Source organism: Bos javanicus, chromosome 11 (genome assembly GCF_032452875.1).
Source record: "Bos javanicus breed banteng chromosome 11, ARS-OSU_banteng_1.0, whole genome shotgun sequence".
Lineage (NCBI taxonomy): Eukaryota > Metazoa > Chordata > Mammalia > Artiodactyla > Bovidae > Bos > Bos javanicus.
The window spans coordinates 67,682,273-67,698,161 of record NC_083878.1 but is presented as its reverse complement, the minus strand read 5'-3'; the positions used below and the strand labels follow the sequence as shown (position 1 = coordinate 67,698,161).

General features: G+C 40.2%; 1 protein-coding gene across 3 annotated transcripts in view; it reads left to right on the top strand.

Annotated features, from left to right (window-relative positions):
• Positions 1-5,251: 5,251 nt before the first annotated feature.
• Positions 5,252-15,889, top strand: part of NFU1 (NFU1 iron-sulfur cluster scaffold) — a 28,988-nt gene continuing 18,350 nt past the window's right edge. The window contains exons 1-3 of one of the 3 annotated variants that reach the window (XM_061432865.1): positions 5,270-5,417; positions 7,900-8,000; positions 11,456-11,591. In XM_061432865.1, the coding sequence (XP_061288849.1) occupies positions 5,356-5,417; positions 7,900-8,000; positions 11,456-11,591 (299 nt within the window). In that variant the 5' untranslated portion in view covers positions 5,270-5,355. Of the gene's footprint in view, positions 5,418-7,899; positions 8,001-11,455; positions 11,592-15,889 lie in introns of those variants that run through there. The other 2 variants (XM_061432867.1, XM_061432866.1) reach the window with 2 other exon arrangements.

Sequence of the window (15,889 nt, the reverse complement as noted above, 5' to 3'; positions counted from 1 at the left end):
ACTCTTTGCGACCCCGTGAATCGTAGCACACCAGGCCTCCCTGTCCATCACCAATTCCCAGAGTTCACTGAGACTCACGTCCATCGAGTCAAGTGATGCCATCCAGCCATCTCATCCTCTGTCGTCCCCTTCTCCTCTTGCCCCCAATCCCTCCCAGCATCAGTCTTTTCCAATGAGTCAACTCTTTGCATAGATGTTGATAAAACATTATGGCTAGTCACAAAGGACAGATACCTCAAATTAACGATTTTAGTGACTTTCTATATATGGGAAGATGCAAGAATCTAGGGTCATTTACATTCTTCCTGAGGTATGCATCTCAACTATCTGGGAGCCAGCTTATTCAAAACACGGAATGCCTCACCATGTTTTGGTCCCCACCCCCCTCAATTCCCTTCAGGGCTCCCACTGTGAGTCACAGCAGTGGGTTGTGACTTAGTCCTTTATGTAATAGACGGTGGGCAACATTCTTTGAATGGTTAAAGTATGTGCACAATGTATGGTTGACAAGTGATAAGACAGACTGTTTTAGTTAGCATAAAGTCCAAGCCAAATTATGTATAAGCCAGAATAACTTCCCCGTACTTCAGTATGTGAACATTTCTTCCATCAAAGAGAAGGGCAAGGGGAAGGAGAAGGGGAGAAGGAGACCTATGGGAATACAAATGATTTTTTAGGAAAAGACAAATAGGTTTTTCAGAGAATAGAGATAAGATAGTTTTGTGAGAATGTCTGCTTTGGTGTTTTCTTATTCCTAAGCCAAATTCCCCTCTTCAGTGATAGGAGTCCATCTTTCCTGGTTGCTAGACTACTGGGGAGAGGATTTATAACAGCTGAATTCTTTTGTGAGGCTCTATTTTTAGGTAGATAAGGGAAGTTCAAAACAAAGTTCCTGAAGTAGTATATTCTGGATGCCTTCAACAGAAAGAGATAAGTATGTGAGATTGGGCAAGGCTCTAATAGTTTAGAAAGTCCATTTCCACCACCACCTTTTCTCTGCAAAGTAAAATCTGCCAAGAATGAGGAGGAAATGGAAATCTTTAGAGTAGCTAGTAAAGAGAATGGTTAAAATATATATACATATAACTAGTATTTTGAATAGAAATGAGTTCACTAAGATAACTGTGTTTGAACTCAACAGTGTCTGACTTTTTGCGACCCCATGGACTGTAGTTTGCCAGGCTTCTCTGTCCATGGGATCTCCCAGGCAAGAATACTGAAGTGGGTTGCCATTCCCTTCTCCAGGGGATCTTTCCAACCCAGGGATGGAACCCATGTCTTCTGCACTGCAGCTGGATTCTTTTTTTTTTTTTTTTGCAGCTGGGTTCTTTACTGCCTGAGCCATCAGGGATTCTTGCCTGGAGAAATCCCATGGACAGAGGAGCCTGGCGGGCTACAGTCCATTGGGTTGCAAAGAGTCGGACACGACTGAGCAACTAACACACACACCTGAATTGAAGTTTGTCAATTAATCACACACAAAAAAGGGAAAGAGTACCAGGAATGAGGTCCCCCGAAGTGCTTAAGAGGCAGGCAGATGAAACCCTGCAAAGGAGAAGGAGGAGTAATCATAAAAGTAATAGGCACAATTGGCAGTAGTAGTGCCAGGGAAACTAAGGAATGAGATTATTAAAGGAAGGAGAGACCCTCAGCATTTGATGTTCTGGAGGTCAAGAAAGGTAAAAATGAAGAAAAATCCTTCAAATTCAGCAACATGGTTGATGGGGGTGGTCTTGACTAGAGCAGGTCCCCTCCCTGTACCAGTGGGACACAGAAGGCTGCTTTTGGTGGTTTTGATCTCAGGGTGCCTCAGGCTCCAGCAGCTTGAAGCAGGATTTCAGTTTCCAGCCAGAGGTTGAGGTCAGGCCGTGTCAGTGACAGTGCTGAATCCCAGATACTAGACCACCAGGAACAGTGGCCAGGGACAAGTGCCTGGCCTGTCACTGTGTGGCAGTGAAATTCCACATCGAGATGGAAAGTAGTAAGTAAAGTATTTATTAGGAGGGAAAAAGAGTACGTGTGTATAGACACATGGGTGGGCTCAGAGAGAGTCGCACCCTCCTGGTAGTTTGAATCACTTGGATGGGGCATTTCTTCTGGGTTTCCTGTGGCCAGTTTGAGGAGTGGGAGGTGAGAAACTAGAGACTACAACTGTAGGCAACTCTTACATCAGTCGACTTTGCAAGAGGAAAAAGTCATTTGAAGGCGGTTTGGGGCAAGGCAGGATTTTTCTTGTAGGAAGGAGTAGATAAAAGATGGAGAAGTTGAAGGTGAGAGAAAAGATGGTTCCTAACTGGGGTATGTGGAGAAGGCAATGGCACCCCACTCCAGTACTCTTGCCTGGAAAATCCCATGGACGGAGGAGCCTCGTAGGCTGCAATCCATGAGGTCACTAAGAGTCGGACACGACTGAGCAACTTCATTTTCACTTTTCACTTTCATGCATTAGAGAAGGAAATGGCAACCCACTCCAGTGTTCTTGCCTGGAGAATCCCAGGGACAGAGGAGCCTGGTAGGAGGCCGTCTATGGGGTCGCACAGAGTCGGACACGACTGAAGTGACTTAGCAGCAGCAACTGGGGTATGTTCTTGGGCGGAGGAGCCACGTTGCACACTTGATTCAAGGTCTAGAAGACAGTAAAGGGTCAAGCTGTGGATGACACTGAAGTCTAAAATGGGTCAGAAAAAAATGAAGCCAATATACAGCCTTGAGTATGTAAACTGCACTCAGTTTTTTCAGCCCTAGACCAGCTGTAGTCTGAAGCCCTGCCCACTCCCTTCAATGCCTCCCCTTGGATGCCGTCTCAACCTGTCCGACAACAGGTGTGTTGTGTCCATTTCAAAAACCAAAGGGAAAAGTGAAAGTATTAGTCACTCAGTCAGTCTCCTACTCGTTGCCATACACTGTATATATTCTAGAGCAGTGCCTCTCAAAGGTAGCTTGCATCAGAATCACCTGGAGGGTTTGTTAAAACCAATTACTGGATCCCACCTCCCGAGACTGCGGTTCAGTAGTTCTAATGTGCAGTCTGATAATTCACATTTCCCACTCATTCCCATGAGGTTTCTGCCCCTAGTCCACCCTTCGAGAACTGCTGTCCTAGAAAAAACTGTATACCCCAATAAGATTCTGGAAAATAGATAATGAACTTTGTACTGTGCTCTGCAAACTAGTCAGTACTCATGTTTATATAGAAGAAGGCAGCTCTGCACTAAAGTGAGTCTCTGTGCGTGCTGAATCCACAAGCCCAGCCTTATCCAGAGCCATATGGGCCTCACAGAAGGAAGGCAGGCAGCTAGCTGGCTGGAGGAAGGCGAGAATCTTCTCAGAGGATGCTACAGGGTGACTTCTGAGCTGGGGCTGAATGGCGAGAAGGATTTTACTGGAGGTAATGGGCAGGGTTAGGGATGGGGAACAGCATTCTGCTCTGCAGAATCAGGTAGTGCAAAGGCAGCACCCATCAAGTGGGAAAAGAAATGTACGGTTCCGCGCATGCATGCAGAGTCCCTCGTGCTTACCTGACACCTGTGCAGGCATCGAAAGAATTTCTACCTGCCCCCTAGCCCCCCCCCCCATTGCCCAACCTTATGAAGTAGATAAGTAATGGTTTCAAATTCACTCAAAAAAAACAAAGACCATGGCATCCGGTCCCATCACTTCATGGCAAATAGATGGGGAAACAATGGAAACAGTAACAGACTTTATTTTGGGGGGCTTCAAAATCACTGCAAATGGTGGTGAGTGCAGTCATGAAACCAAAAGATGCTTGCTCCTTGGAAGAAAAGCTATGACCAACCTTAGTTCAGTTCAGTCACTCAGTCATGTCCGACTCTTTGTGACCCCATGGACTGCAGCACGCCAGGCCTCCCTGTCTATTACCAACTCCCAGAGTTTACCCAAACTCATGTCCATTAAGTTGGTGATGTCATCCAACCATTTCATCCTCTGTCATCCCCCTTTTCTCCTGCCTTCAATCTTTCCCAGCTTCAGGGCCTTTTCCAATGAGTCGGTTCTTCCATCAGGTGGCCAAAGTTTTGGAGTTTCAGCTTCAGCATCAGTTCTTCCAATGAATATTCAAGACTGATTTCCTTTAGGATGGGCTGGTGGGATCTCCTTGCAGTCCAAGGGACTCTCAAGAGTCTTCTCCAACACCACAATTCAAAAGCATCAATTCTTCAGTGCTCAGCTTTCTTTATAGCCTAGCTCTCACATTCATACATGACTCCTGGGAAAACCATAGCTTTGACTAGATGGACCTTTGTTGGCAAAGTAATGTCTCTGCTTTTTAATATACTGTCTAGATTGGTCATAACTTTTCTCCCAAGGAGCAAGGGTCTTTTAATTTCATGGCTGTGTCACCATCTGCAGTGATTTCGGAGCCCAGAAAAATAAAGACTGTCATTGTTTCCATTGTTTCCCCACCTATTTGCCATGAAGTGATGGGACCAGATGCCATAATCTTAGTTTTCTGAGTGTTGAATTTTAAGCCAACTTTTTCACTCTCTTCTTTCACTTTCATCAAGAGGCTCTTTAGTTCTTCACTTTCTGCCATAAGGATGGTGTCATGTGCATATCTGAGATTATTGATATTTCTCCCAGCAATCTTGATTCCAGCTTGTGCTTCATCCAGCCCAGCGTTTCTCATGATAACCTAGACAGCATATTAAAAAGCAGAGACATTACTTTGCCCACAGAGGTCCGTCTAGTCGAAGCTATGGATTTTCCAGTAGTCGTGTATGGATGTGAGTTGGACCATAAAGAAAGTTGAGCGTGGAAGAACTTATGCTTTTGAACTGGTGTTGGAGAAGACTCTTGAGAGTCCCTTGGACCTCAAGGAGATCAAATCAGTCAACCTAAAGGAAATCAGTCCTTAATATTCATTGGAAGAACTGATGCTGAAGTTGAAACTCCAGTACTTTGGCTACCTGATGCGAAGAACTGACTCACTGGAAAGGACCCCGATGCTGGCAAAGATTGAAGGCAGGAGACCTGGTCGACAGAGGATGAGATGGTCGGATGGCATCACTGACTCCATGGACATGAGTTTGAGCAAGCTCCGGGAGTTGGTGATGGACAGGAAAGCCTGGCGTGCTGCAGTCCATAGGGTCGCAAACAGTCACGACTGAGCGGCTGAACTGACTGAACTGGTTTCAAATAGCCAGACTCAAGCCCGCCGGGCCAGTCCGCAGCAGCGCCGCGAGTGGCCAGTAGGGTGCGCTATTCCCGGTGCCTTGCCTGATCTCAACTGACCTGCGCCTGCGCTCACGCCTGCGCGGGGCTTCGGCACCGCTTCGAAGGCAGGGGGAGGCGGGGGTGGGCGAGCGTCCTGTCCTACGCCTGCGCACTCGGACTAAGATGGCGGCGGCGGCCCGCCTGGGCTGGGGAGTTGCTGCCGCTGCCGCGGGGCTGCGGAGGCGGTAGGTGATGATCCCGGAACTGCATAGGGGTGCCGCTGGGCTTAGCCATCTGAGCGGTGGTCGTCCCGTTCGCCCCCTCTTAAACCGAGTGGGGAGAAGTGCCCCTGACCTTGCTTTTAGGTTCACTCCCATCGCCGAGTTAGACTTGAATCTAGAGGTGGGCAGCTCTCGGTGACGCAGCTCTGCGACCCAGGTTCTGGCGGACCGTGCCATTCCTGGTTCCAAGCTCCGAGACCCGGTGCCTGAATCCCTGCGGTGGGGAGACTCTCAGAGACCGACTGTAGGGACCCCACTGAGGAGCTCTTTTTAAATCGTGGCTCCTCCAGCTCCTCTACCATGTGCATTTCCTCCTCCTTTTAAACACAAAATCAGAATGTCAGACAAAATGTCATCATTTTCTCAGTGAAACCCGGAAACGGAACGTGACCTGAGGTCACACAGCAATGAAGTGATGGAACTCATGTGCATCCAGAACCCTAGATTTCCCCCGCCCACTCCTACCGGCTAAACCCTCTTGGTTTCCTTGTCTTTCCTCTTTCTATTGCACTGTCTTTGACATCTGTCAACATTGATTAGGCGAAAGGCACCTAGGGCTTAAGTAGCTGTTGTACCCTGATTTCTCGAATGGAACAAAAGGAGCAAAGAGCCTAACAAAGGTTGACCTCCTCAGTGTTAGGGATTTTAGTGCTAATGATGCTTTTAAAGTTGAAATGCATTTCCTAAAAAATTAGCTTTGCAGGAGGATTTTTTGTTAGTCACCTCTTGTCTCCCTCTCTTATTCCTGAAATAATTTAACTCACCTTTACTGTTTTATTACTCTAGACTCATTTCTTCTCAGATTATTTGTCCTTTCTGCCTTTTCCATCCTCGATGCCCTTCCATAGTCCAAGGTATCCAAGATTTAGGGAGTGTGCTATATATAAAAATATCTTCACCCCAAACCTGAATTCCATTTAATAAACAATTGTACTGCATGGCCTAGCACTGTTTTAATCACTTTACATCGATTATTTGGATCCATCTTTGCCTTAATCTTTATGAGGTAGCTGTAAATATTACTTCATCTTAGAAATGAGGAACCGGGGTAAGTCATCAGGCTAGTGGCTAGGGACAGAAATGAAGACAGCCTCTCAGAATCAGAAATGTAAAAAACAAAAAATGATCATAAATATGCTTAAAATTCCTCAGTGAAATAAAAATTGGAATGGATGGGTGTATTAATATTTAAAGTAAACTGGATTTTAAAGTAATTACATCAGATTTCTAAAATTTTCACAACTAATGTCTCTTTTTGTTTCCTTTTCCAGTACTATTTGTTTTTCCCTTCTCCTTTTGTTTTTAAGTTGTCAAATCCATGAAAAGAATAGCCAGTCAACACCTGGGAAATTTTGTAACTCTGGTTACTCCATTCTGATTATATTCAGGGTGAAATACAAAACAGGGTCAATATGTTTCCAATCAAAAAGCACATAGGCTGTGGACTTCTTTAGCAGTTTGGTGGAGAATAGTATACTTTCTGTTAGACTTTCGGAGGCATTTGAAATGCCTTTCAAAACAAATAGCAGAGGTTATTGAAAGGCAGAGACATTACTTTGCCAACAAAGGTCCATCTAGTCAAGGCTATGGTTTTTCCAGTGGTCATGTATGGATGTGAGAGTTGGACTGTGAAGAAAGCTGAGTGCCAAAGAATTGATGCTTTTCAACTGTGGTGTTGGAGGAGACTTTTGAGAGTCCCTTGTACTGCAAGGAGATCCAACCAGTCCATTCTGAAGGAGATCAGCCCTGGGATTTCTTTGGAAGGAATGGTGCCAAAGCTGAAACTCCAGTACTTTGGCCACCTCATGCGAAGAGCTGACTCATTGGAAAAGACTCTGATGCTGGGAGGGATTGGGGGCAGGAGGAGAAGGGGATGACAGAGGATGAGATGGCTGGATGGCATCACCGACTTGATGGACATGAGTTTGGGTGAACTCCTGGAGTTGGTGATGGACAGGGAGGCCTGGCGTGCTGCGATTCATGGGGTCACAAAGAGTCGGACATGACTGAGCGACTGAACTGAATTGAACTGATCTCTTTCCAGGGAAACATAGTGGTAGAGACCGAAAAGGAGGGAGACTTTTCACTGTATTTACTTTTATTCCCTTTGAATTTTGAACCACGTGACTCTATTACCTAGTTGTTTTTGTATCTGAAAAAGGATAAAGTTTGTAGCTTTGCCTCCTTCATGCATAGCTAATACTCTGTAACTTTTACACCAAATATTACAATATTCTGTGTACACTCAGTTTTCAAGGTTGTACATTTCCCCTTGAGCTCTTGTTTTAAATTGTTTGCAGATATTGCTTGCCTAAGGGAGTGGAAATAATGTTGATGGAAAATGAAAATTCATCTTGGTTATTATTTTCATTGTGGTTTTTTTTATATATGAGAAGTAGAAACTTGAGCTTATCTCCTAAAATGTCATTTTTGTTTTTAAATATAGATTCTGTCATGTGACGAATCCATATACAATTAAGAAACAGCTTCTGCATCAGTTTGTCCAAAGACCGCTTTTCCCACTCCCTGCAACCTTATGTAACACAGGTAAAATTTCATCTCTTTTAGAGCAAACCGCCGGAACGAAATTTTGTAGGTCATAAACAATGAGAATTTGTAAATTTTCTATTCAGATGCTTATGAAAAGAATATAACATTTTTTCTATCATAAATCACACTTTAATTATTTGCTTACACATATCATTTGGCATTAAATTTCAAGAATCCTGAATACAGTGTCCAGTAAATCTGTGAAATCTTAGCATGTTGTGTAACACATGTTCTGGAACATAAGAGTTGCTCAATAAGTAATTTCTGAAATGGAGATATAAAAAGAAGTTACAAATGGGTATGAAGATAGGATTTGAACATTTTTGCAATGTGACCACAGTCATGTGGTTAGGGAACCTTGGGGCAAGGGTGTGTTGTCTGTCTGTCTGTGAATGCCTACCTTATGGAGCTGTAAGAGTTTGGATTTGCTTATGGAGCTGTAAGAGTTTGGATTCAGCTCTTGGCCCATCTCCATTTCCATTGCTGTCTTGAACTGCTTATGGCCATTCTCTGGAGGGTGGCCGACTGTGTCTTATGGCATGAGTTGGATCAGGGTAGAGACCTTACCTCCCCTGTATCCTGGGGCAAAAATAGGATTGCCTTCCTTGACTCTTTGCTTGAATCACAGAGCAATTTGGGCATAAATAGTAATTCACCTTAAGCTACTTTAATTAGACTTAAATTTTATGGAACTGAATTATGTAGTCATCTAGGCTTTCAAGTTGGAAACCTGCTTATTTTAGTCTTTGATATTGACGTCAGGAACCATTAATCTGTATTTTGGGGGGAGATTATGTCTACTTTTTTATCTGTTACCTGATTGGTCAGAAACAGGGTTAAAAGAACCTTATTTTCTGTGTATTTACAGAAAGTCGTGGCAGCTTTTTCTATAATGTTCCGTCTGAAAAATTGTTCCCTTGTCAGAGGAATTTATTGCTTGGAAGTATAAATATTTTAAATCAGGTATTAGGTTGGCCAAAATGTTTGGTTTTTTTTTTTACCATAAGATGGCTTTAATAGTGCTTAGTTGTTTTTAACTTCATTCAAAACAATTTTGTTAGATTGTATTCTACAGCTGCCATATCAGCATGCATTTTTTAAAAAGCTTATCTAATTTGAAGAACTTTTTATAGTTACCGTAATATTGAAGATGGAGGATAAAAAGGAACATTTTCAGCATATTATACTTTATTATTTCAAGAAAGGTTAAAGTGCAGCTGAAATGCAAAAAAAAGATTTATGTTGTGTATGGAGAAGGTAGTATGATTGACCACATATGTCCAAGTGGTTTGCAAAGTTTCACACTGGAGATTTCTCACTGGATGATGCTCCATGATCAGATAGACCAGTTGAAGTTGGTAGCAATCAAATAGAGACATTAATTGAGAACAGTCAGTTTTATACCATGTTGGAGATAGCCGACACACTCAATATATCCAAATCAAGAATTGAAAATCATTTGCACCAGGTTGGTTATATAACCCAAACCATTTATATTTGGGTTCTACATAAGTTAAGCAAAAAAACCCTTCTTGACTGTATTTTGGCGAGCAATTCTCTACTTAAACATAATGCAAATGTTCCATTTTTAAAACAAATTGGACAGGCGATGAAAAGTGGGTACCGTTCAATAATGTGGAGCAGAAGAGATTGTGGGGTAAGCTAAATAAACCACCACCAACACACCAAAGGTCGGTCATTATCCAAAGGTGGGATTGGAAGGGAGTCGTCTATTATGAGCTCCTTCTGGAAAACCAAACAATTCTAAGTACTTCTCCTAATTAGACCAACTGAAAGCTGCAGTCAAGGAAAAGTGTCTGGAATTAGTCAACAGAAAATGCATAATCTTCCATCAGGATAACACAAGACCACATGTTTCTTTGATGACCAGGCAAAAACTGTTACAGCTTTAAATTTTTTTATTTGAAAACTAAAGGAACTTTCAGGCCAACCTGGTACTTCAATGTTGGAGGTTATCATTTTAAATTTTTCTCCTTAATAGGATTTGCCTGGCACCAAGTCACCAACCAATATCTTTACAAGACAGTGACTTAATCAAAATGTATGGGAGTTTTGCTCTTCTTTACCAAGAAAATGACTCATCATCAGTTAGCTGGAATTGTCTGGAGAGGTGCAGAAAGAATCTCATTTGTCAAATTAGAATGTTCTTTTGTAATAGTTAAGTATTTTTATACCAACCATATGTTTTGCCAAATTTTATCATTTTCTAATTTAAAATAAAACTGTTACTTTGTGATATTTTACTCTTTCTTAAGACAGGTGATGTGAGGATCATGATAGGGTAGAAAGACTGAGCTTAAATATCTTTTTCTTTTATGCTTGGCACTAGTAAGTATGAAGTGGCACTATGCACAGTGGTTAAACACGTGCTGCAGAACTGGCCAGGCTTGAGTCCAGGCTCTGTCACTTAACTAGCTGGGAGACTTTGAGGTTTAGTTTAGTCATTTATAAATTAGGATAAAAACAGTGCTTCCTTGGCAGGATGTAAGGATTAAATGATATAATTCACATAAAGTGCTTAGCACCATATGCAACACATGATAATTACTCAATAAATTAACCTATTTCCATGTACTGCTCTAAGGTGAGAATTGGGTGGTTTTTTTTTTTTTTAAACTAAGTTTATTTTTATCATAAATAACCAGAACCTGTTTAATAGTTGTAAACTATTAAGACCTCAGTATTATCTTTTTGTCCTGCAAGCTGTTATCATAATAGCAAGGTAGGAAATTCAGGATTCTGTTATTCTCAATCTAATCATGGCCTGAGAAGAAACAGAAGAATTTCTGAAGATAATTTTAAAATATCCTGAAAAGTAATTCCCGTGGAGTCTCACTTATATGATGATTTATAATGTCACTATACCTTTGGACAAGTTATTTAACTTTTAGTAACTTAACAAGTAATTTCTAAGTCTCAGTTTCTTCTTTTGTAAAGTAGGAACAATAATACCTTCTTCATAGGATTGTTAAAGGCTTAAATATATTTAAAGCACTCAACCCTGTATCTGACATGTAATGAGTAAGCATAAAATAAATATTATGATAATTTTTTTTTTTTAATGTTAGCACTTTGGCAAGTGATGATGATTTGTAATTATAGCCAGTTTGGTATTGAATTACCAAAGAGAATACATCGAAGACTGCCTTCCTACTTAGGTATACGATTTTGCTAGAGTTTGTGGAGTAACAAAACTATATAAATAATATTAATATAAAATTCAATGTAATTATCCTAGATATTTTTATAAATTTGCTTTTTATCTTTAACAAGTCTTCTTTTGTAAGCTTGGGCAAGAAAGCTTTATTTTTTTGTTTTCTAATTTTTCTTATATCTTTTGGTTCTCTGAAAATGAGCACTTCATAGTCCATAAGCTTGTTAACTAGTTTTTTTTTCTAGAATAACATTCCTTTTTCTTTTTTCTCTTTTAGTGAGATACATGTTTATTCAAACACAAGATACCCCAAATCCCAACAGTTTAAAGTTTATTCCAGGAAAACCAGTTCTCGAGACAAGGACCATGGATTTTCCCACACCAGCTACAGCATTTCGCTCCCCTCTGGCTAGGTGTAGTATTATTTTTATTTGCTTTTACTGAGAAACATAAATAACTGACTTCAGGAGTTAAGGTAGCCTTAGCTATTGCACTTTTATGTGTGTTGCATCTCTTCAGTATAAAGATTGTTTTCTTTTCAGGTAAACAATAAAGAAAAACAAGATTTGATATTAAGAAACTCTTCTCTTGAAAATTGATGTACTTAAGAGATCTGTAGCATGACTAAATAGAATTTATATTTTTACTTTTAAAAAATCTATCAAAATGGTAATATGGCAGATATCCATCCTAAATCTTAAAACGCTGTTTTTTAAAAAACATAAAAATGTGCTCATTTTTTTCTCAAGGATAGCTGAACTTCTAGATGCTTCAAAATGGAGTAGTTTCTAAAACAGTCCTCTCAGAATTATAAATGATGATAATTATTAGGTGTGGCATGAATTTTTAATAAACGAGTTGTGACAGTTTTTATTCATTTTTATTGAAGTATAGTTGATTTACAATATTGTGTTAGTTTCAGGTGGATAGCAAAGTGATTTTTTAATTTTTCTTTTCAGATTATATTCTATTACAGGTTATGAAAAGATACTGAATGTAATTCCCTGTGCTACATAGTATATACTTGTTGCTTACCTATTTTACGTGTAGTAGTCTTTATCATACTCCTGCCTGGAAAATCCCATGGATGGAGGAGCCTGGTGGGCTGCAGTCCATGGGGTCGCTAAGAGTCGGACACAACTGAGCAACTTCACTTTCACTTTTCACTTTCACGCATTGGAGAAGGAAATGGCAACCCACTCCAGTGTTCTTGCCTGGAGAATCCCAGGGACGGGGGAGCCTGGTGGGCTACACGACTGAAGTGACTTAGCAGCAGCAGCAGCAGTCTTTATCATTAATCCCATCCTTCTAATTTGTTGCTCCCTTCCTTTCCCCTTTGATAACCATAAGTTTATTTTCTGTCTTTGAATCTGCTTCTGTTTTGTATAGATTCATTTGTATTATTTTTGAGATTCCACATTTAAGTGATATCATACAGTATTTGTCTTCCTCTGACTTCCTTCACTATGTATAATATTCTCTAGGTCCATCCATATTGCTGTAAATTGCATTATTTCGTTCCTTTTTATCATTGAGTAATATTTCATTATACCACATCTTCTTAAGCCAGTTATCTGTTGATGGCCACTTGGGTTGTTTCCGTGTCTTGACTATTGTAAATAGTGCTACTATGAATCCTGGGATGCATGTATCTTTTGGAATTAGAGTTTTCATTTTTTCTGGATATATATCCAGCAGTGGGATTGTTGAATCATATGGCAGCTCTATTTTTAGTTCTTTAAGGAACTGCCTTGCTGTTTTCCGTACTGGCTGTACCAATTTACATTCAGTGGTGACAATTTTTAAATTCACTAGATAAAGACATATTAAATGTATGTCAGATGATAAGCCACAAGGATAAAATTATAAAACCCCTTCTAAACTGATAGCTAGAGAAATCATTTAAAATAAAAATGTTAAAGTCAGTCACATCAATTGAAATTTTTGGTAACCTAAGTCTGATACTGATTGCCAAGGATATTGAGAAAATTTAGATAACTGTTTCTGTATACACACAGCCATTTTATGTGTCTCATTTAGGGGAGCCAGAAATATGCTTATCTCAAGAATGGTTTTTAAAGTTTCTAGTTAATCAATGTGCAAATTTCCTTTGACCTAAACATGCCACTTCTTGGAAGATATCTTAGCACATTTGTTTTTTGTGCTTTTTAATACAAGCCACAGTAAGAAATATTTTATATGATGATGCACTATACACATATACACGTATACATACAAAGATATACCTATATCTGTGTATACGTATGTGTATATATATATGAATCACATGCATGTGTGTGTGTGTGTGTATATATATATATGAAACAAGTGTTTGATGGGGCAGTTTTTGCCTTTATAAGGTATGAAACTTGGTTATATTTCCTTTCTTTTTATATTATGATGTTCTGTTTTATTTTATTGAATAAAATCCTGGTTACTACATAATTGATTTTACAACTTACTGGTAGGTCTGAAAAACACTGCCTGAAAGAATTAACACGTATATACATAAGTTGTGTGCAGTGGTGTTCATTGTAGCCTTGTTGATAATGGTAGTAAGTTGGAAACAATCTAAATATTCATCAGTATGGATAGTTAGATAAACTTTGTCCATCCATAGCCCACAGATATTGAAAAGGATGAGGAGGAACCATATTTACTGTTAATAGAGTGACATCTAAGACATACTTATTAGTGAAGAAAGCAAGTTGCAAAACAGTGAATACAGTATGTTATTATGTGTATGAAAACAAAACACAAAAATGCACTGACAAAAAAGGTATGGAAGAATGTATATCAAACTGATAACAGAGAATTCTCCAGGCCAGAATACTGGAGTGGGTAGCCGTTCCCTTCTTCAGGGAATCTTCCCATCCCAGGAATCAAACCAGGGTCTCATGCATTCCAGGTGATTCTTTATCAGCTGAGCTATTAGGAAAGCCCAATAGTTTGAAATGTGTACATCAGATATAAGCTCACATATTTAGTATTTTTAAAAATGTAAAAATAAAAAAGCCCAAATTGATTCAGTTATAAATTGGTTGGAGATCATTGTCAGATGTTCAATTGGCCAAAACCTTTTTCAAATTAATCTTTTAGAATTCACCCATTTCTTGTGTTTACAGAATTTGTTATCTTCAGTCAATCTTATTTTGTTTAGCAGAGAATATTTTTGCTGTAAACATGAGGACGGAAACCAGTCTGTCCTACTGGTCACCGTGTCCCTAATGCTTAGAACGGTGTCTGTTACTCGGTATTCAAATATTAGTTGAGTGAATGAGTAAACAGGAATATGTCTGACTTCAGGGAGGCATTTGACTTGTTTTTTCCTAGCCTTGCAGAGAAGATGAGGAAATACAAGCAGAGGGTAGACCTACCTCTAAGGACATGTGAAAGGGCTCTGAATCTCTGTAGTTGGCGTGTTTATTCAAGACATTTTAAAAACCAGCAACATTAATAAGATATAATTATCAGTTTTTCAGATGATAGGATTTGCTTATCTGTTGGATGACAAAATTCAGAGACATTTTAAAAAGTTTCATTAGGCTTGTATGATAGGTTGAAGCAAATAAGATAAAATCTAGCAAGAGTAAGTATTAAGCTGTGTGCTTAAATTTTTTAAATGCCTAGCACAGTTATGGGATAGAAGAATCTGACCTCTCAATTATGTTAGAAATATGCTTTAAAAAGTCAGTCAAACAGAGTCCTAGTGTCCAGCATAAGAGAGGTAATAGTTTTTGTATTCAGAACAAGTTAGACTACCTTTGGGAGAGTATGTTCATTTCTAGGTATCATATTTTGTTTACATTGATGAGTTGAAATTGTCCCGAGGAAAATAACCTAAATGACAAAGCATTTATAATAATGCTTGAAACTCCTTTTTCAGCTTTTTCTTTCTCTTAGGGACAGAACTTCTGAACTCTTTGCTACAAGCAGTCTCCATGATATGGCCCATGTGTGTGCTCAGTTGCTCAGTCGTGCCTGACTTTTTGCAGCCCCATGGACTGTACAGCCTGCCAAAGTCATCTGTCCATGGGATTCTCTAGGGAAGAATACTGGAGCGAGTTGCCATTTCCTACTCTAGGGGGTCTTCCCAACCCAGGGACTGAAGCCCCACCTCTTGCGTCTCCTGTATTGGCAAACTGATTCTTTACCATTGCATCCCCTGACATAGATCAGGTGTCTTCTTTTGCAATGTGCTTTCATTTGGAGGAAAAAGAAGTTTTGCTAATAGTGCTAATCAAGGGTCCTACTTAGAGGTCTGTGTTTTGATTTATTGCATCATAAGCTGCAACCCAGAGAAGGCGATGGCACCCCACCCCAGTACTCTTGCCTGGAAAATCCCATGGACGGAGGAACCTGGTGGGCTGCAGTCCATGGGGTCGTGAGGAGTCGGACACGACTGAGCGACTTCCCTTTCACTTTTCACTTTCCTGCATTGGAGAAGGAAATGGCAACCCACTCCAGTGTTCTTGCCTGGAGAATCCCAGGGACGGAGGAGCCTGGTGGGCTGCCGTCTATGGGGTCACACAAGAGTCGGACACGACTGAAGTGACTTAGCAAGCAAGCAAGCAAGCTGCAACCAAAAACTTTGTGACGACTTGCAGATTTAACATTAAGTGGTTGTGTAAAGGACTTAGCTGACATTGTTTCAGAAAAATTCCTAAGCAATTTCAAAGCAGTAATTTTGATAACATTCTTGCAAAGGTAG